The sequence below is a fragment of the Salarias fasciatus genome, chromosome 15 (assembly GCF_902148845.1).
Source record: "Salarias fasciatus chromosome 15, fSalaFa1.1, whole genome shotgun sequence".
Lineage (NCBI taxonomy): Eukaryota > Metazoa > Chordata > Actinopteri > Blenniiformes > Blenniidae > Salarias > Salarias fasciatus.
Window position 1 is genome coordinate 10674467 of NC_043759.1, and position 22682 is coordinate 10697148.

The following is a 22682-nucleotide window of genomic DNA, read 5'->3' on the forward strand; positions in this document are numbered from 1 at the left end:
TATAAAGTAATTCCACATTCTTCCCGCTGAACTCACTGACTGAAGCGGTGTCATCCCGCCTCGCCCCTTGTCAGCCTGTTAGGGAGCCAAGCCTTAAGCCTTAACCCCCCTTGTCTCCACTCCTGGCTGGGGGGGAATGCGACGCCGGCCTGCCTACTCGGCCGTCTTAGCCCTCTGGGCTTTGCAGGCGCGGAGCCTCGTCTCCCACTGTTTATTCATGTGTCTTTGCTTTGGCTCGGGCCCGGCGCTGTAGGCCACCGCGGGCTGAGTGGGGTCCGCTGCCCTGTGTCACCCACCTAAGCTCTGCTTTCACTGGAGGGCTTAGCGCCTCACCCCTCGGCTGCTTTATGAGCAGACAGCTGGGCTAATCTGTCTCCCTCTTCCCTTCGCTGTCTTCCTCTTTCTTTCTTCTTATGTCTTGCTTTGTTGCTCCTTTTGGCTCCTTTGGTCGCCTGTTGTCTAATTTGGTCTCATGCCTTTCAAACACACTGACACTGTTTTTGTTTCTGAACACACACACACGTACATGCATGCACGCGCACGTACACACAAACAGACACGTTTGTCCAGCGTTACTTGTGGGGCCTAACCATTAACATAATTCATTCTTTAGCCCCTCAGATGAACCTTAACCGCCACAACTGAGAGCTGAAACCTGACGTCTGAACAAAACTGTAAATTTGACCCTAAATTACATCGAGATCCTGCAAAATACAGCGGGGTCGTATGTGCTTTTGCCCCCACCTGGTTTCTTAGTGTACTCGCAGGTTTTAGACCCTGCAGACTGTGTAAAATGAGAACACACACACACATGCACACACACACACACACACACACACACACACACACACACACACACACACACACACACACACACACACCCTCAAACACAATTGCTGACTCAATGTTTTCTGTGTGTGTGTGTTTTTGAGCTGTGCACCTGCTGCACTGCCACACCTGCGGCTGTGTGACCCAAACTGATCTCAGAGCAGTGTCACTTTGACCTCCGTTACAAGTTGTAAACCTCTGAGTTTAAGGAATTTAGAGACCCTGAACTTGAATATGTTAGGGTTATTTATATACAGACTGTAAATGGGAAATAATAACAAAATTGATTTTAATTTAATGTTTAATTTTTTTTTAGCATGGCTTAAGGATTTTTAAAGATTTTAGATCTTTTCAGAAATTCGAATTTGTGGATTTCAAACTGACGTATTATTTTGCCTTTTTATTAAATTTTATTTACATTTTATTTTCCACAACCTTCTAAATCTGTCAGGCTGTTTTACAAACTTATGGTTCACACTTTTGTAGTTACACCCGTTCAACTACGCAGCAAGGCAAATAGCTAATCAGCCAATCACATGACAGCAACTCCATGTATTTAGGCAGGTAGACGTTGTCAAGATGACTTAGTTCAATAAGCATGAAAACGGGGAAGAAACATGATTGAAGTTATCTAAAACATAGCTTAGCTGTTGGTGCCAGATGTCTTGGTATGTGATTAAAATTCATATCTTTGTTAACCTTTTTGGAAAAATGTCACTTGTGATGGAAAGAAAAATACAGATTATTGGTGAAAATATGAAGTTATTACAAAAAGAAAGAAAACTTCTCGTGTCTCATTAATCCATGTGGACTTGACAGTGTTTCATCAGATGTAGTTATTGTTAAAGTGTTATATAAATAAAGTTGAGTTGAGTTGAGAGACGCATCACAGTTTATATTCAAGATAATTCCTTGTCATTGAATGTTCTAAAAACTTATAAAGTCTCTCATTTGAACTTGAATCATGAGTTTAATTCAACCTGTTGTTAACAACTGTTAGAGTAACTTCTCTAAAATACAGAAAATACATCAGCTTTGCTTTTTTCAGATCATCCCTCTTCTCATTTTCCTCCAGCTGTCCCTCTCTCTCTCTCTCTCTCTCTCTCTCTCTCTCTCTCTCTCTCTCTCCCATTCTTCCCCGCTGTTCTCTTCCTCCTCTCCTTCTTCCTCCTCCTCTCCACCTCCGTCTTCACTCCTCTGTCCCCCTTCATCCGTCCAGCTAAACTTAGAAGTGACAACAGTTGCAGGGTGACAGCAAGGGCTAAATAAGACCAGAACAATGGCTTCGCCCCTCTTCTCCTCCTTTACCCCCCTTCATCTCCCCCCTTTAATAGACTGCCATTGTTCTCTCCCTGCACTGCTGCTCTTTCAGGGAGTTTGTTAGCTATGCTAATGAAGGTTGGGCTTGTGCGGGTTTAGCGGATGGGGATTTGATGCTCTTTAACTGGGCACTTTTAGAAAGGAGAGGCGATCATAAGTGGGCAGCTATTTACCACCAGTCAAATGTCACAAGCGTGTGGACGCGAAACAGAAACGGAGGTACAGAAAGAGAGCTGTCACGGTTCCCAAACACTTTCGGAACCTCCTTTCAGCCGTTATGGTAAGCAAAATGCAAGTGAAGAAGCCTCTCTAATGTACATCGCACTGTATGTGTCACCGCGCCAGAGTCCTTGCAGGAAAAGAGTTGAGTAAGACAAGATGCTTAGGCTAAAGTTAAGTATAGGGCAGTCAGTCATCCAATCAGTCAGTAAGTCTGGAAATAGCCTGGCCGATGGCTCCTTTGAGCTTTCCTCTAAGAGGAATTCTCTTTCTCCTTGGTGTATTAATAGTGCCTGTGCATTGTTTCCTACAGCAGCACTGCTGCAATCAAAGGAAGTTGCCCTGCCAAGTATACAGATATTTTCCTTTGTCCCTATGTTTAGCCGGCATGTAAGAGTCAGATATGTGCGGTTGTGTGTGTGTGTGTATGTGTGTGCGCGCACAGATGAAGGTGATGAGGGGGTCTTTGAGCAAGCGTGTGTGTGTGTGTGTTCATAGGGATTATGTCAGGATGTCAGTGTATTTATGTGCGTGGTCGTCTACGTACAGTGATACATCCTTGAATTGTTTGTTTATCAGTGTGAGTGTGTCCGTAAGCCCTTGGAAGACTGTGTGACCTTTGATTTAAGAAGTAATTCACCTCCTCTAATTCTAGAGCTGTTTGATGGAGCACACCTTAATACGCTGTACAACTTGCTGCCACTGTGTTAATTAAGGCTGAAACAATTCAGCGGTCTGGATAATAAAGTCAGTGTAAAGTGAAAACACTGATCTGTATCATCAGGTATTTATATTGGGATTCCTATTTTACACGTGTCACCACATTTATCTGAGCACGCCTTCTTGTTAATCATTCAAACAGTGGCAGGCATCTCTCACCAGGTCAAAGAGGAAGTGGTTTTTCACTTTGCACATCATTCAGATAACAAAACCGAAGATTGTGATTTACATCTGGAGTCTTCACTTGTAATTTAGACCTGAGAAACATTCTGCCTCAACTGTAAAGTCAAAATACTTTCACATGTTAAGGTACTAAAACATGAGCATTATAATTAGATTAATACATACTAAAAAATAAAGAAAGAAACTGCATTTTTTTGCCTTTTAATTTTGCATTAAAAATGTTGACAAAGTACTTGAATACCCTATTTTAAATAGTAGCAACCCGTGGTTAGCTAGATGCAAATATAACTGTTTTCTTCAGCTATATTTTAGACCTGTCAATAAATTCATCTGATTTTAATCATCAGAAAATTGTGTAAATTGTGTATGAGTCCCACAATTTCCATTAAAGAGAAAGATACATTGTCATTAGATAAACCTTTGTAGATTGTGGAGTAAAGTTGTGGAAAGGAATATATCAAGAAATTCTGTTCTAAAGAACACAAAGCAATGTGACCATAATATTGTAATTATTGTATCAAATCATAAAATGAAATACATGTTTAAGATCACTTTTTTTTTTTTTTTAATCAGAGGAGAACAATATCATGACATGCCATCAAGCAGACCTTTGGAATCACTGGGATGAAGCTCTTGCTACAGCTTTCCAGAAGTTGGCCTGAGTCTAGGAGCAAGACTTTCCAATCTGAAGAGAAAGAAAGCTCAAAGTATTGGAGCAAAAACCTGAAAGCAGTCTCTGACGGCCTCGAGACGCCACTCGAGCATATCCCGACATGCCTTTGCACTCTTGAAATACACAGTTCAGTCATCCAACGGACACACACACACACACACACACACACACACACACACACACACACACACACACACACACACTCACACACACAGCGGCAGGTTGGCTGTCCAGTGGCCAAGTGGTGGCGTTGAGGCATCATCAGTCACTTGGAGTCTGTCACTGACTCACCAAGGGCACAATGGAATTAGAGAGATTCTCTGCAATGTGACAGCTTGCTCTGGCTAAATGGTGTAATAATCTACCCCTCCTCTCACAAACCTCCAGCAGCACATCCACACACATACACACACTCGCACTCCCCCGCCACCTCCTCCTCCTCCTCCTCCTCCCATTTGCCCTCCCCATACCAACTGGCACAGATAACATTGTCTTAAGCTATAAAAAAAGATTTTTTTCCCCTCCCTCCATTGCGGTAATTATTGAATTAATGCAGATGGAGAGAGACATCTGCATGTTAAAGTGTTGGCCTCTCTCTTATGCACAGCAGATGTTCCCCTGTCATTTACTCAAATTACGCTGCTTAGATACAGGAGAGAGGGAGAGAGAGGATACAGAAGGGAGTGTGAAAGAGCGAGAGAGAGAAAGTTACTCGCCAAGGCGACATTGTCTTACAGCCCTGCGAGTGTCAGCCACCGAATTCATGTAACATCTGTCCTTCAACTAAACACCTACTTCTTTCCCCGAGGTAATCCTCAGCGAGATCATACATATTTGCTTAAACGTTTTATCATAAAGGTATGGCAAATTTATTTAAAAGGACATTTTGCGGAGAGAGGCCATTCCTCTAAAGTGTTCGCATGTGGCTATATTTGGAAACAAAGTTAAATCAGTCTGCAGCTACGATTTAAAATAGTGAGCATTTTTCGAAATCTTAAGTTAGGATACATCTGAAACTGTCAGGAAGGTCGTGATGAGTGTGTAAAGTTAATGTGACTTTTTCACATTCGCTGACAGATGTAGGAGCCGTTTGTCGCTTTTTTTAATTCTAAACTACCGTACAGAGAAGCACAATTTAAAGTCTTCTTCAATCAAATGCAATCAGACCAAATACCCTTTTCATTCAGCAAGTAATCATCCGGTATCATGTTAGAAATATTATTTTAATGTAAATATCAACAATGATAGCTTAATCCAGCTGCTGACCTCTTGACCCTCCTCGCTGGCGAGGACATTATAGTGCAGCCCAGACTTAAGGGACAACATCCTCTTGAAGATTATAAGTCGATTATTTCAAGCAGCGGCGAGACATGGAAAGAGAGCATGCACGAGTGTGTTTCCGTAAGTGTGTGCGGGTGTGTGTCCCTGATGACAGATAACCAGGGGACCTTCTCCTTGGGATTATATTCCAGGTTGGTTCGGCCTCATCTCTCTGGATTATGTTGATAAAAACATTCTTGTATTATATTTTCTGTGCTTATTGTATTAATACTCTCAGGCAGTTTCCAGAAAAAGCTCCGTCCCACGCCTGCTTTAAGGTAATCTTCTTCCACTTGAGCTTTTAAAATGTTTTGGGAGGTTAGCTGTCTTTGTAATACCTATTCCCTCAAATTCTTGAGGTTATATTTACCCTTGCTATGTCATTGCACACCATATAAATATGAAGATATATCTCCAACATTATATATCTCCACTGTTGTTGTATTGCAGTTGATGAGTTTGTCTTTAAGCACATCAGGGCATTTTTGATTTTCACACAGAGATAAATTAAAAATGAAGTTGCTGCAGTAAAGCCTCAGGAAGGTGAAACACCGATTCTCCTGAATAAGCTGAGGAATACATTTTCATGGCGAAGTTGGAGCTTCTGAAATATATGCTCACTTTCATGTTAATGACAGCCAATCAGTAGCAAGGGAATACATCAACAGCGATCACAATTTAAAAGCTAGTATTAGAGCATTTTGATAAAAGTTATTATACCTACCAATGGAGAAATGGTTTAACTACAAAGTGGCATTGAGCAAATTGAACAAAAGAATGTCATAAATACCAATCACACTTCATCTTATATATTCTGTAATTTACTGAGGGTGTTACAAACGTTCAGTCATTTGGTCAAACTTGCAAAAAAAGTAATAAAATTACAGTCATGACTTAAGTACTTAAAAAAAAAGGTTTTCTTGTGAAGATCAGACAAGTCCGTCTTTCATGGTCGTAAAAAAAAACCCATACTTTTCTTAAACATTAACTAATTTGAGCTTCCTAAATGTAACAATGAAATTTGTTCTTCTGGTTTATCATAATACACAATAGTTTATTTGCTTATTGATGGTTTACAACTAAAAAATGTGATCTGAAAATGGTTTTGGTTTATATGCACACCTTTCTCAGCTCTGAATTTTTTTGCATAAACAGTGGACTGCCCACTCTCACATGTCCAGATGCGACTTTATTTTCCTAAGAAGCATTCTATGAATCAGCCCGTCCACGCACACTCAAACACATGCGATACCTGCCTCTCTACAAAACCCAGCAATCTGGCGGAGTCTGTGCAACTTCTTTCTGTTCTCAAACCAAAAGCCTTAAAGCCATCAGATGCTTTTTCGTTATCATTGCCAGTTATCACTCTTAGCGGCCTCTGATAAGACTTTACTTTCTGACCCAGATGTTAAGGAGTTCAATTTATCAGATGCACCAAAAGAGCGAATGGGGAGGTGGAGGGATGAGCGAGCCTCGAAAATACCCTCAGGCCTGAGAGACGAGACGTAATATGCCTTTTTTTTTTTTTTTTTTTTTTTTTCGGCCTGGTGTTGTTTCTGAAGCGGCGTTAGTGCAGTAAGGAGCTCAGCGTCTAAAGAGGCTTTGGTATAGGCAGAAAGATGGGCCATATTACTGCGAGGCTAGAAGCCTGCTTGATTAATGGGCCAGGATAATCACCTCATCAAATCACTCTCACTTATTAAATCTTGTTTAATATCGTAATGAGGGCCCTCCCGAGCTGCTTTGGTAAATTCCCCACCCCTGTCCAGCTCTCCATTGCTCTTGCTTTTCCTCCTCTGCCTTTTCCATTGTAACAGGAATGTCCCTTTATCCTTGTGTGTCTTTCTGGCTGCCTTTTGTCTTTTACTTTCTACTTTCTGTTGAAATCAGCGACGGAAGCGTGTCTCATGTTCCTCTTATAGTTCTGACATTTGCGTCTTTATTTCTAGGTAACACGGCAGCAGTACAAATAATTTTGGAGGGTGGATTCGCTCTATCCACAGCCTCAGTCTATTCATTTAATCTCCCTTATTCATGATGGATGATGTGCTAGATTGTATGATCATAAATCAGTGTGTGTGTAGGTCAGGACCTGCCTGAAGAGTGTTGCCACTTCCCAAGGCTTTTGCACACTAGAGTTTATGGAAACACTTCAGGTGAGGTAATATCTCTCCTGTCTCCTCCTGCATGATTTGTGATCTCTGTCTGTAGTATCACGACATTTGTGGGGTTACTTTTGCGTGGCGTTTATGTGTGCGAGGTTTCTGGAATGAGCTTGCATCTCCTTCACTTGACCTCTGGGCTAGACAATGTGCCTCAGAAGAAAACAACATGCCATTGTCTTATTTATGGTCTTCCATGTGTCACTCTGCACAATCTTGGTAGCACAGCTGTCACCCTGAGCTTCATCCAAGGAAAGAATAAAAAACATTTTCTCCTCCCCTCTTTAGCCCTGAGCTTCTCTCTTGTGAATTATGGGCATCTTTCAGGAGCCACCCCTTTCCACTATCCTCATCTCGGAGTTGGACCCTATCCTTTGCCGTCTCTGAAGGCAGGCGCGCAACAACTGGCTCAAGGTGACCAGTTGAGGCTTGAGAGAGAGGTTATGGCTGCATCTTCCCCCCCCCCCCCCCCCCCCCCCCCCCCCCCCCCAAGTGCCTCCCATTTTTTGCCTTTATTGTTGGGGAGCAGCTGTTGTGTACCTGGACCCCATGAGTGGCGCCTATGCCGGGTATCTTGGCAGCCAGACTCCCTCGGCTTTGGATACCAGAGTGAATCAATTCTTAAAGATGACTGTCTGCCTACCATGTCACATGGATGGGCCCAGAGTGAAGGGCTTAGGGGGGCTCTGGAACTGGAATGCTCTTTGATGGAGGGGCTGAAGAATTAGGAGGGAGGGGAGGAAAGGAAAATATGAAGGGGGATATGGTCCTATTGTTATGCCAAGTAATGCCCTTGACGGAGTTAGAGGGGCATTGTTTTTATGTCCATGAACTCTTTTGAACTTGGACTTACAGGTGATGGACGTGCGAGAGTGATGAACATCTTAGCATCTTTGCTAATATAATAAAAGCTGTGAGAAACATGGCTGTCACTCCTCACTAGGTTCCGGCTACATGATGAAAGATGCTCGAATACATGGCATGTGCGAGCAGCTTAACATCAAGCAGCTATGTGAACGTGCAAAGGTTGGCCAATTATCCTGTAGCTGATATAGCTACTCTGTCATTTTACCCATCGGACTAAACTCATTGAGAAGATTGACAACAGCTGAGCAGCACTTTGATGACCTACCTGGCTCACGAGCCTAACCTGTCTAATGTCCGCTGAGAAACCCGAGAAAGTGAAGATCATAGAGGATGACAAAAATGGATTGGTACGTAAGCCAACCTCTCTCCCTCCCACGTTCTCAGTCTTTCTCTTTTTCTTTCTTCTTACACCCCTTTGGAAAACAATACCCCTTGGACCACCCCCTCCCTACCTTTCTACCTTGGAAAAAGCAGGTTTATTAATAGTTCAGAGGAGGGTGCTTGGGGCAAGCTGCACGAGAAGGTTAAGGATGAGGAGAGTTTGTAATCTGGGCTCAGCAGCCATAGCAGCAGCAGTAGCAGTAGCAGTGTCTTTTTTGGAAAACGAGACTCGTGGTCATCCCGTGTCCATATCCATTTCATGACAAATGAAATACCACAGGCGCTGGCCAGAAACAATGGCTTGTTTGGCTGGCTGGATGCCGCTGTTGTGATGATGGCGGCGGTGGCGGTGGAGCAGAGTGGTTTAGGGAGGAGGGGGCATGGGGCTAAGACTGGCTTCCAACCCTTGCAGCTGTCCCGGTTGTCACTCCTTGTCTTAAGGCTCACTCCTGGCTCAACGCTCCAGCCCATGGATCAAGAGGATGTGTGCTGGCACATTGGTGTGTGTGTACGTGCATGCGTCTCGAACCCCGAGAGATCCCTACGAGGCGATCCGCAGTACTCAGCAGCATCTGAAAAACGGCTCCAGACACAAAAGGCACGTTGAACAGTGTTAAGACCCCTTCGGTATGGAGCAGACCCCAGGCATGAGGTCATGGGCCTTGCTTTAGCAGCCTTTGTCCTGACGCATGATTGACAGGAGGGGTGGCTATCAAAGACAATTGAAGGATCAGTTACAGCTATGGATGCCACTCAAGATACAGCAGATCTCAAACACAAACCTCTAGCGCGATGTCACTGAGTTTATTACCCCCCCCCGCTTAAAAAATAAAAACAAAAACGAAAGTCAGTAGATGGTGCATATGTGAACATAACAAAATGTGCGTAATTGTTAACTAGGTGATGATATAAAGTGGCATTTCAGCTCGCTAACGGCTTGTCACCTTGACTCTGTGGGCCTCACCTTAATGTGACTCCTGAGGTCTGTGAATCTTTTAATCTGTGTCGATAACAGGTGATAAACTTTAATGCGCAGCTAATATCCCACAAGCAAGCCTGTGTCTGTGATACAAAGAAAATGACAAATCTCTGACTGTCTCTCTATGCCTCTCTCTCTCTCCCTTTCCCTCCCTCTCTCTCTTCCCCCTTATGTCTCAGAGATTAGCCTTTGCTCAAACACCTCCTGTTCATCTAAGTAATTAAAACATTAGAATTACTGGATTATAAACTGCTTTCCATTTAATCCAGCACTCGATGCTCCCGTCGTCTTGCCAAATGGGTCAAAAGGAAATATAATGGGCCTCTGTGATTTCTGATTCAGGGATCTGGAAGTGGCAAAGGATGCCAATAATGGCTATTAAAAGAGGTGTGTGTGTGTGTGTGTGTGTGTGTGTGTGTGTGTGTGTGTGTGTGTGTGTGTGTGTGTGTGTGTGTGCGACCAGACTGGCTTTGCCCTGAGTGCCATCTGTCTTGGACCCACTAGACCCAGTTAAGACTGGAGGAAGCCAAACCAGTTCAGTTTTTCTGAATCCACTGTCAATTCACATACACACACACACGCACGCACGCACACGCACACACACACATTCCTTGTGACCTCTTCCCATCAAATGAATTAAAAGCATATTTTGGGACAAAAACATGTCACAGAAAATTTATGTACTTTTACCTTTATGTAATCTGCAAAATAAGTCTGTGTGTGTGGTTGTGTGTGTGTCCGTGCACGTCCGTGTGCGCGCACTTCACAGCACCTTGAACAGGTGTTTGCCCTTGGGGCTCCCACTACACCTTAAACGCCTCGACAGGTGTCCTGATATCATTTATATATCGTTTTTTCCATTGTCTGCCTTCAGCACATGTTCTCACATGTGCCCACGTCCACAATCCACCACTTTCATTCACTTGTAAGGGCACTGCCTCCCTGCTCACTTTGTCCCAGCTGACATTTCTTGGCAGTGAGAACGACGGCGTGCTGTTGGGATTCGCGGCTGCTCTCCCCTCACCTGGACTGTCGACACTCATTTTGGAGCATCGTATGGACGTGGCATGTTTCTGAGTGTATGCGGCGGTGCGCTCTTTGTGGAGGCGGTGTCCCCCCACAGCGTGCGTCCGTCTGTGCCTGTATGTTTTGTGTGTGCGCTTTCTGTATGGTTTGTGTTCCTCACAACAAGGGATCCGAGCTGACACAGTGACAGTTCCTCGCAGAGCGACAGAGGGGCCCTGCCATCCAACAACAGAGGCTTTGTCACTCTGCTCCTCTTGGCTTGTTATGGCCTTCCTTCTCTCTCTCTCGCTCTCTCCCTCTTTTGAGCTCCTCTCCCACTTTTTTAGTGAGCCCATTTTCTTGTCTGAAGTCTTAATTTGGGGCGCTGGCCAGTGGGGGGAGAGGGAAGAGAGTGGAACCGAGGGAGGGAAGAGCAGAGGGGGAGAGAGGAGAGGAGGTGCAAAGTGGTGATGGCTGCAGACGGACGCCCCTTTGTTCCTTCTTTCCCAGGCTCCTCTCTTGAGCCTCCGAGGCTCCAGTTGCGTTGGAGCCTTCCAGGGAGAGAGGGAAAGAGGCTGGGTGGAAAAAAAAAAGAGGACACAATGATCTGTCCAACTGGAATCTTCCAATTACAAAAAAAACAAATGCACACACACATGCGAGGGACGTGGAATGACAGAAGAAGGGACAAAGAACAGAGAGTGAGTAAAGAACAAGCAGAAGTGCATAAAAATAAAACAGAGCAGGATGAGAGACATTTTAAAAGTGACTCACAGTGAGCGTGACCTGCAAATTCTGACCACTAGGGGTCCCCATCAGTGATACCAAATGTGGGCAATCCAGAGTTAATACCCCACTGTGCCAGCAGCTCTGGAGCAGAGCAGAGTCTTGCTCAGTCCACAGTAGGTGAAATCCAGTGTTCAATTACAAACACATGCAGAATGAATCCATACATCTGTGCTCTGTGGAAATCTGCTTCATGATTTCAGATTAAGTCCAAAACCGAGCCGTGTGAAGCATTTAATTGTAGATTCAGCAAATAATATACGAGCAGATAAATGAGTTGGATCCCGATCTACAGATTCCCCCCCCCACACTCCGTATGAAGGATTCATTCCACCGTTTTAGTTTCAAGCCCACAGTCATTTTGCAGGAGGTGTAGGTGTCAACAGTTTAAACGGTGGACAGCTCATTTTAGGTGTTGGTAGGAGGATTGCACGGAAAAGAAATCGAAATGAGGTCCTTGTGTTTTCTTCGTCACAAAGGTTCCCCGACACGAAGAGTTACATCAGATTTTGTGTGGTGGTATTTAAAAAAAAAAAAGGGGTTGGCGTGCTGTAAATGCCCCATTGTGGACAAGCTGTGGAATCCACGTTTAAGCTACATTTTTTTGCTAAAAGCTTAACTCATATCTTCCCAAATAAAACGTGCTTTAATTGGAAAATGTTCTTGAACCTGAGAGACTGCGATAACAAGTGAAGGGAGGAGGGACTTGGAGAGGGACCTTGGGGACCATGTCAACGTTTTGTGTGCCGGAGCAGGGACAAACATTGGGCAAACATTGGGAAAGGCTGGCAGCCTTTGAGATAGTGGGCCGTTGATCTAAGACTGAGGAGCTAAAGTCCACTATCTCCGCTGTGATACAGCAGCCAAGGTCCTGCTGACACACAGAACAAACATGGATACCTGAAGACAATGACCTCTGAACCCTCAGTGGGAGAGGTGGAAAAAACAGGAAGTGGTGAAAGTGACTCCAGTGGCTTCCTCCCCGCAGGCCAAGAATGAATCAGGTGGAATGATTGTAAGTACACGGGTCGTTGTACATGAAAAGTGCACGTACACACACACATTGTTGAAGAGTGGGAAGCACAGATGTGGTGTTTGTGTGTGCGCGCGTGCGTGTGCTGTGCATGTGTGTGTGTGTGTGTGCGAGATGGAGGAAGCGAGAGAGTGAGTCTTCAGATGTAGCGACAGATGGTATTTGATTACAGAGCAGACGGTCGGTGTTGTACAAAGATGCTGTCTCAGCCCAACCTAAGGAGCTGTAGCCTCCGGTTAAGGCGAGTGGAGGGAGGCAGGCAGAGGACGAGAGGGAAAAGAAACACCGGGAGAGAGGGGGAGAAAAGAGGAATAAAAGCAAGCAAGCAAGAAAGACACAAAAGGAGCAACTCCAAAAATGAGCATCAAAGCAAAAAAGAGTGAAAAGCAGTCAGGCAAGAACAAAAGGAAGAAAAGGAATAGAGTAACGGGCAGGCGGAGAGGAAAGTACAAGAGAGGTCACGATGAGAAAACAGCGAAATGACGCAGAGAGAACACACCGCGCCTTTGAAAAACAGTCTTGAGTTTTTTGTAAATGAATCCCAAGCTCACCTTCAGATAGAATAACCATATGGATATGTGAAGTGTGAGAATATGTCAGGCAGTTTCTTCATTAAAAAGACGGTAAAACTATTTGTGGGCAGCTGTTGATTTGGCTTCAAAGACATTAAAACATTGTAAAGTGATATTAGAATTTAATGCCTGTAAAATAATCATTTTTTGTTAGATTATAAGTGGAAGAGACTTAATGATGAGGCTATGATTAATTATTGTGCCTTGATGGTCAAATTGCAAAACAATTGTACTGGTTGTTTTTTATGTCAGATCTTTATTGAATGTGTTGGCTATGAGGGGATGAGATGCCGTTACATTTTGGGCTGTTGGTTAAACAAAACTTGTAGAATTATTCCTCGTCTGGTGTTTCTCACGTTAAACTATTCCCTGAAAATAATACAAATATTCGCTGTTAAGCTTTTGAACAGACCACATTTCTGAGTCTTTTTTTTCTAAAATCTGTTTTTTTGTTCTAATTCTCTGCTGTTTTTTTTTGTTAAATCCACCCACTTCAGCTACATTAGAGGATATCTTTATTTACTTTCAGTGTTAATTTAGGAGATCGCTTCATCGTGTGCATAGATGTCCGTGTCCCTGAGCGACTGCGTTGTTGGATTTAGCCTGATGAGGCGGCATCTGCAGTCGTCTCCCGAGCCCGCAGCGAAACTGGGATGAGAGGACGGCGCTTTTCAGCCAAATCCCTCATTAGTGCATTGAATCACTCAGAGCGAAGCCACCGCTGAGTTCTTCAAACAGAACGCATTAACCAAACCGTTAATGCATATGTTCTAGTCAGCGATGCATGAGAATATGAACGCTATCGAACAGTATCGTGTAAATTTATTATTTTTTTTTTATAGTAGTCTCACACTCGTCACACACCTGCAACACACACTCTCATCAGATATGTGTTCATGTCGAGCGGCGTGACAAAAATAAACCACAAAGCAACCAACATTGTCCACTCTCTTTTTCATTTTTATTTTTAATTTTTTATTCATTTTGCACAAGCTTGCATATATACTGCACATACATTCAGTTCATAGAGGGTGAAGGCACGAAAGGCAATTTGACTACTGGTGGTTTTTGGGCTGGGCCAAAGCAATACGGGGTGGGGGTGGGGGTTGGGGGGGAATCTCAAGAGAAAAATACAAAACTGATTCAAACGAGTTTCAGCTTTCTAGTCCACCCTCTGCCCTCTCAGACATAACAGATTTTTTTTTTTTTGTTGTTCCCCCCAGACTGTCCAGTTTCATTTAGCTGCCGAGATCTCCCTTCATGATTTCTGTGTGCAAGATCACTAATTTTTAGAAAAAAAAAATTCTCTTTTAAGTAGATGAGGATGAACTCTTTTTAAAGTTGGGTTCTACTTGTTCAAATGCAGTACAGCCTTCTCTGTTTGAAAAACAAAAAAATTAAACAACATCAAATAAATTAGGATAAATTAAACCAATAAATTACACAAAATTTGCAAGACAAATAGACACCGATAACAGGAAAAAAAAAAAAGAAAAGAAAAGAAAAGAAAAAGCAGCCATGTCGTGAGATTTACTTTACAACCTGTGTATCTATTCAGACTGTATCCGAAACATGGCTGGTCAGTTGGAATTACTGCACTAGAATTGAATAATAATGTCATACAAAAAGCATCAACAAAACACTATTTACATAACATATTGCTAAGTTATACAAAGGCAGTATTTACCACTGTAAGTCCACGTCATTGATATTTACAATAAAAGAGGAGCAATAATAATAATAATAATAATAACAATAATAATAATAATAATAAAAAAGGAATTACTACTGAAAGCATTGAGAAACAAAAACCTCTTTCAAACAGGTCAGAAAACAGATCAGAGGAAATTATCGCAACACACACGCACACACACCAAACACATGTTGCCAACGCTTAATGAGAATCATTTACATGTCAGGATGGTACTCCCAGGGGTGGGGGAGGGGCCACAGTGTTGAGAATTGTGTCACTCGCTGGTTCACAGGTTCTCATAATCGGTCTTTTCTCTCACGCAGACACACACACACACACACACACACACACACACAGACATACAGTAAATCCACACACGTATACACACACACTGAGCCGAGCAGACAGAAATTCCACAAAAGTCCAAACTGTTTTCAGTCATTAAACCCAGTTTAAAAAAAAAAAAACGTACAAATTTCTTCTTCTTTTTTTTCTGTCTGCAGACACTTTTGAATTCAAACTGTCGCTGTACATCATGTTCCCTCTCCATGGCACTGGTCTTCCCGTCCCGTCTCTCAGATCTAGAGCTACGATAGCGTCGGTCTGCCCTCGTTTTTGGATGAGACGGCATCCGCAGATTGCCAGTGGGCCAGTCTGCGGCGCCGCCATTACCCCGCCGCTAGGCTAATGCGTCGCTCTGTCGCAAAAAAAAAATGTAATAAATGGATGCTGGTGCAACTTCAAGGGCAATGCCGAACGAAACAGGCAATGTTCACGGTATGGCGGGGGAGAAAAGATAACTCTTCCACGGACTTTTGGAATGGTAGTTATGATTCTGAGTGTTTTTTCTTTTTCTTTTTTTTTTTTTTTTGCCCACCCCTCTCTAGCACTCCGAGTGAACCGTACACTTCTGTGTTTCGTCCTGACAGCGTTTACACTAGCAACAGCAATGTCCCATACTCTGAAAATCTCAAGTTTATTTTTCTGTTCTCAAGAAGACATCCATTCAGCACAGTACAAAAAGGTCAAGAAACCAAAATGAAAACTGCTCACAAACCTTCAAAAAAAAAAAACAAAATAAAAAAAAAACTACCACTATTGCTCCTAATCTACCAACAAGTCACTTATTGAGAGTACAGATTATAAACAGAATCGCCACTAAAAATACCCTCGAGATTTGTTTTATGAAACAGTTTCTAACAGTGCCTTTCCAAGAACTTTCACAACTGTATATATTTTTCCCCATAAAGTTTTATTTTACAATTAATAAAAAAGGCTATATATGTATTTCAATAATCCTAAAAATCAAACAAGCGCAAGAAAAGGAAAACTCGACAAAAATATTTCAAAACATGGTATCTAGGTCTTTTTTTTTTTTTTCTGCACACAAGTCTTCATCCTCCTGAATGAATGTTTTTCGGCGCAGCGGTTCTTTAACTTTAGGGTGGAGTCGCAGGAAGGAGGAGGGTGGGGAGCGATAATAATCTGCGCATCAGATAAAAGTGTCCTTTCCTTTCACCTTTGTCTGTGGCGCTTTAGAGCCCTTGGCTGTTGCTTTGAGACTCCGAGACAAGCCGGGCCTAGCCCACCGCTCAGTGAGAAATGTGTGTGCTGCTCGCTCTCTCAGGGCGCCGGATCTTAAGAAGAAGAAGAACACCGTCCGGGGGGGGAGGAAGAGGAGGAGGAGGAGGAGGAAGGGGGACATAATGAAGGGAGTAGCTCTCCGTCTTTCTCTGCCTCCTTTTGTCAAGTGCTTTGTCTCGCTCAGACGAGTCAGCAGGTTAAGCAACCTGGCCCGTTTGATCTTTTGTGACACACACGGCAGACACGCTAAGCTAACGTCGCCAAGGCGAGATCAACAGCGAGCTCGCACGCACCGCAGAAAGCACCGGAGTCCACTCAACGCTTCAAACTTACCTCATCAAAAGGCCAACTCATACTAACTGCTTGTTAAAAGTCTTAAAAGCCTGAGAGGGTGGATGAAAGTAATTATCATTTAAAAAAAGAAAAAAAAAAAGAAGCAACACACACACACACACACACACACACACACACACACACATGCACACACAAACACATACGCCGGATATACACGTACAGCTCATGTGGAAAAATCTGGGATTCGAATCTCAGGAAAAAGTGAAAGGAATGCCATGTCGCGATCTGGGCACAGTGGCTTCGACAGATTCACACTTTGGGTCTCAAAAGCTGCCAGTGTGGGACGGCGGGAGCGAGCGGAGGGCTTCAGGTGCGTGTTTCTCCCCGCTCTGTGCCTTTGTCCCTGCTCTTTGTAGTGCTGAGAGCTCCTCCATCTACCCCTGGGGTGAGTGCTCACCTCCGACCTTGTATTGTTGCATTGAGAGAGGAGCTAGCTTCACTCACAGTCAGGTGAACATGGAGGGAAGGAGATGTGTGTGTGTGTGTGTGTGTGTGTGCGTGTGTGTATGTTGTGTGCGGGGGAAGTTCCTCTTGAAGCAGAATTAATTAACTGCTGCGTTTCAGCTTATACGCATGTCGCTTCGCTTAAAGTTGACTTAACTCTGAGTGGCGTCTCTGCTCATATGTATCCAGTCGTCTATATTATTCAAGTATCAGGTATTATCGCAGTTTATTCATGATGCCATTTCCGCCGTGTGTCTGCTAATCAGAATGAAAGCCACACACAGAGCGACTTCTTTTAACATTAAAACAAAAACAGAGAGAGGCTATGCAGTTATTACTGTCTGTTGCCTAAAGGGGGAGAAATATATGATAGATGAGCAAATGCTCATTTAGAGGGGAGTCAAAGATGGAAATCCAACTGTTTGAAAGACAGCTATCGCAAAACTAAACACTGGTATATTTCTGCATTTTTACTTTTGAGTTTTGCTGCCTATTTCCCCCTCGTCATCTCTGGCACAACCTTGTGTTGGGTGAGCTCGTCGCTTTAGGTAAATCGAAATTCCAAATCCAGCAAAGCCGCCCCAACCATCAACGAAAAGCGAAACAAAGTCAAAGTTCTCTTCAGCAACGGTCAAACTAAAAGTAGTTAGCAGAGAGGAAAAGTGGGGGGGTGTGGGGAGGTGGGGGGTCGGGATAAAATATCAGAATCTAAAACCTTCTGGAATAATATTAATAGCAATAATTTATTTTTATTTTTTTCGGCATCAAGGGACAAACAGATCTCGAAGTGCCAAGCAGTACTTCAGCAAGCAGTAATGACAAATAATAATAATAATGGATAACAACAATAAGAATAGTAATCAAAAAATAATAATGTACACCCAGTGAACACAATGCCCCACTTGCAGGGAAAACACACTTCAAAAATGGTAGAGCTCAGTAGCTATTTGAAACTGGTCCAGTTCCCACAGAGTAGTGCAGACCAGTACCGCCAGTTCAGTTTTAGTTCAGTCAGTAACCTCACTAGGCCTTGTTTCTGTGTGTATGTGTGTGTGTGTGTGTGTGTGTTTGTGTGTGTCTGCAGAGACATCAAGTCTGTGGGGCACCCACTTTAGCAGGAACAGTTCGTTTGGGTCCCCTCCGGATTGGAAGGGGACCCGTGGGTGCCGCGACGGTCTGCCTATGTTCTTCGCGGTGTAAATGGACACTTGAGAACTCCTTCCACACACAGAGGACTTTTAGTTAGTGTTGATCAGAAAAAGCAGGCCAAACCCCGACGAAGGTTCACACGGTCCAAAAAAAAAAAAAAAAAAAAAAAAAAAAAACACCCAGTAAGATTAGAGTCTCTTCAGTTCAGAATAATAGAAAAACAAAACATAGAGGAACCATCATAATATAGGAACAACAACACAATAGCTAGGTCTTTTAGGAACTGCCACAGAGGCTTCAAATTGGGAATGCTACTCCATAACTTTCATACATTTAAAAATAAAAAAAAAGTAAAGTTGGAGAAAAAGGAAAAAACAAAACAAAAAAAAAGAATATCTTTTTTTGAAATTCTAGGTAATCAGAGAAAACAAACAAAAAGCGCAAAGCAGTGAGCAAGGAGGAGGAGAGATTTACTCGTGTAGAAGCTCTTGGAGACAATTAGGGGACTTGAAGACGTCGGGGACCTCACTGTCCAGTTTGCAGATGACCTTGTAAATGGCCTTCTTCCAGGACGGGTCCACGTCTTTTCCAGCAACGATGGCGTTGAAGAACTCTCTCAGTGTGACTTCAGCCACCTCCAGGAAGCGATCGGGGACCTTTGCGGGCACAGAAAAGAGGAATTCAGTTATGATTTATAATTTTATGTCGTTAAGTTGAATGAACAACTTGATTCTTTGTTATTGAATATTATTATCAATATTAATATTATTATAAAAAAAAAAAGTCTCATATGACAAAACCTCTGTGCACCTGTATGTGATTCGGGAGCGGATATCAGCTGAAACGGATGTGAATGAGTGTGTTCGTAAGAGAATGCGTCAGTAAAGCCACAGGAGGTTTCCAAGATGAATATCAACGTAGGTTTTCTTTTGATTGTGTACAGATTATTACGTAGCGTCTTACATAAATAAATGCCTAAAAAACGTGGGTGAAACCTCCTCCCTAACCACTCCCCCCCGCCTTCCTCAAAGCGCTGAACTATCTGCTCCTCAGGTGTTCATATTTCCACAGTCCATCTAAAACAGCGAATCTAAACGCTGACTGAGGCGTCAGCCTGAGAAAATCTACTTCTTCCGAGCTCTCGGGTTTCTCACACCTCCCGCTTCCCTCCCGGCAAGCGTGGCGAGCGTGACATGTTTATGAGTCCCACTGTAAATCTGTGACCAAACAAGAGAGCGGGCTGACTGAGCGGCGGCGGAAAGGTGCCGGCGAAAGAGGAAGTACTAAACGCTTTGGGAACGGGGAGACACGCCGCCTCTTTAGTGTCCCTGACAGCAGCGCTCACCGACACCATGGAGATGATTAGTCTGGCAAAGATCTGTGACACCTTCCCCCAAGCCAACACTCTGTCACGCACACGCACGCACGCACGCACGCACGCACACACACACACCGGCGCGCCTATACAGGCGTGAGCACGCACACCAGCGCACACACCTCCTTGTGCCAAGGAGATGACACATCCTGTGACAGAGCTCTACATAATGCTCGCAACACACACACACACACACACACACACACACACACTCTGGTGTATTTGGCTGAGTGTCTTTCCTCAACTCGAAGCTCCAGGGCGACGCAGCCTTCAGGGGTCACCTGCTTGGATAATGCTGACTGTCTCCCTGCCCGCCTCCCTCGATGCGCATGCACACAAACACACATTGCCCCACACGCACACACACACACACACACACACACACACACACGCACGCACACACACACACACACACACACACACACACACACATACAGCAGCAGCTTGCCCAAATGCCTGACAGTGCGCACTCCACTCCTCTCTTCCAGTGTCCTGCAGATACTCATCAGGAGTGTCAGGACACAGCAAGGTTAGTGGCCACTGGAACATACACACACCGATGGACATGTGCGCTCACACACAGCCAGGCCTCCGCACACATACACACACACACACACACACACACACACACACACACACACACTTCTACACACATGGGACAGCCACGCCGCCCCCCTTGAGGTGATGAATGGAGGCTAAGATGCCTGTGTGTCTGGTGTGTGTGCATATCTCTGTCCACTGCTGGAGTGAAAAGGTGAGTTGTGAATAAGGAGCTTGTACACTGTGTGTATGTGGGCGTTCAACACAGAGGCGGGGTGGGGGAGAACAACACAGAAGCTCACCCAATTCCCCCAATATTGAATTCCTATTTGGTAGGAGAGATGGGGATATAATTTATTGTTTGTGCTGTTTGTCGTTTGTGAAATACTGACACAATGACCCTGGTATGAGGGCAACTTTGTGTGTACACATTGTACAGTCAGTGTGTGTGTGTGTGTGTGTATACACTTCTCCCAAAAGACCGGGTCAACGGGCCGGTGCGGCGCAGCGCCCTGGCTGTTAGATGCAGGGAGTGCCGCATTACTAAGAATATTCCTGCATGGAATTTCTCCTGACGTTTTGACTATAAAAGGACAGCAAAACGCTGACTGCAAGGAGAAAGCAATGTCAAGGAGAAAAGGGTATTGGTATTTCAGATCCTCTTGACTGAGAGAGTGAGAGAGTGAGAATAGGAGGGAGGGAGCGAGAGATGGTGAGAGAAGGAGGGGCTGAGAAGAGTCTAAGGAGAGAGAGAGCAAAGCAAGAGAACACAGGGAGTTATTCCTGTCCCACAAGCCTTTGTTTTTGCAAGTACGTGTGAGTTGTGTGTGTGTGTGTGTGTATGTGTGTGAGCGACCTGTCTTCTGACCAGCAATGAGCCTTAACTGTTTGCGCCCCCCCCCCCCCTCTCCCCTGTCCCCCTTCACTCCCCCCCTTCTTCATCTTTCTCTCTCGTTGTCTCTCTAGGGTCAGCTGTTGGGCCTTTGTTCCAGAGGCATTGTGGGGGATTATCCAGTGTGGCCGTTCATTCGCTCGGCTGTCCAGTAAATGGGGCCAATCGCGTGGCTCACAATCCTTCATACATATTTCATAGGGCTTTTTAACAACTTCTCAGCAGAGCCCAAAATTAAAGGACAGATGTACAAAGAGGGGAGGAGAGAGGGATGGATGGAGAGCGGCAACAGTCGTGCTTTATGGGAGGCGTGAGGCCTGAAACAGTCAAACCAGGTGACTACGAGTGGGCCAAAATTGAAAGATTAAATGTTTCATCTTCACTTCTTATCTCAAATAATTGGAACTTACTGGTTTGCATTCGACAAAAAATCAAGTGCGGTGCAAACAATGGCAAAAATCGTTTTTAGTGCCTTCTCTGTGATCACTGGTTTTGATAATCTGTTCATTGGATGACAAGATGAGGAGAAGCACACAACAGAAGTGTGTGCATGGGGGTAAGGCGCTCACAAAAACAACAAAAGCTGAAAAGCTTTTCATGAATAAAAGGATATTACTGATGCTTTCACCCTGTGTAACGCATTATGAAAAGAGGAAGATTGTGAAGAGAAAATTAGATAAGCAGTGTTTTCCAAACCTTAGCGCTGCACTGTCCTCTGGCTAAACACCAATTTTGCACGAAGAACAAGAAGAAAGAAAGAATGAAAAGAAGAAAGCAGCTCTGATACCAATGAGACAGTTAATCACTTTTTTTTTTTTACCTGACTTCCCTCTCTCCCCCACAACTCTCTGCCCCATTCTCTCCATCTCTCTCTCTCGTGACAGGTTGCTTTGAGACAGAAGGATAAGCTCTTTTTCAGAGAGGGGGAATCGGATTTCCTGCTTTTTGATGAGATAATAAAATATGACGGAGGACAATAGGAGCCTGTGGACTGCTTGCTGGGAGCTATTCACTCCGGCGGCAGCCCCCCATCTTAAGACTGCTTAGACAAACGTTTAAAAAGGTAGCCAGAGGCCCAGGCCCTCAAATAAAGGCTACTGTTACACACACCGGGTGTGTGTTCGCGCGCGTGTGAGTGTGTGTGTGTCTATGCATTCGTTTCGGTGCAGCCTGAGAAATCTCTTCTCTTTCGGTGACACAGGGTTGGCTGTTTGTTTGACCAGCGTGTTTCTCCCCGTTGCTTTTGGGAACTGTCAGGAGATGTATTGCACCTTCTATTTGCTCAGTGTTAGCCAAACAAGACAAGACCCTGGAAGATAAGGCTGTGTGTGTCTAAGTGAGTGCGCGTGCTGGCAAGCTGTTGCCTTGAAGGATGAAATGCAGGGACACAACACAAGCCCCGACTGCTGGTCAGGTTAATTCCTAACCCCGGCCCGGCCTGGGAATACCAACACTTCCAACACTTCCCATGCTTTTCAATCGCTAGATTTAGTTATAGATTTTGTAATGCCACAGATGAACCTGTCTTTTTAAGATTCCTGCACTTTGAGAAAATTCAGATTCTTATAACTACGAAGCCTGAGTTTAAAACAAGTGTTGAAAC

General features: G+C 44.1%; 2 protein-coding genes across 4 annotated transcripts in view; one reads left to right on the top strand and one right to left on the bottom strand.

The window, feature by feature from the left end:
* The window catches only part of cmtr1 (cap methyltransferase 1), a 506633-nt gene that overhangs the window by 247552 nt on the left and 236399 nt on the right, over window positions 1-22682 (top strand). The gene's annotated exons all lie outside the window — the stretch shown is intronic.
* The window catches only part of prox1a (prospero homeobox 1a), a 40319-nt gene continuing 23120 nt past the window's right edge, over window positions 5484-22682 (bottom strand). For 2 of the 3 annotated variants that reach the window (XM_030111090.1, XM_030111092.1), the window contains exon 5: window positions 15726-18928. In XM_030111090.1, the coding sequence (XP_029966950.1) occupies window positions 18743-18928 (186 nt within the window). In that variant the 3' untranslated portion in view covers window positions 15726-18742. Of the gene's footprint in view, window positions 5495-15725; window positions 18929-22682 lie in introns of those variants that run through there. The other variant, XR_003933138.1, reaches the window with a different exon arrangement.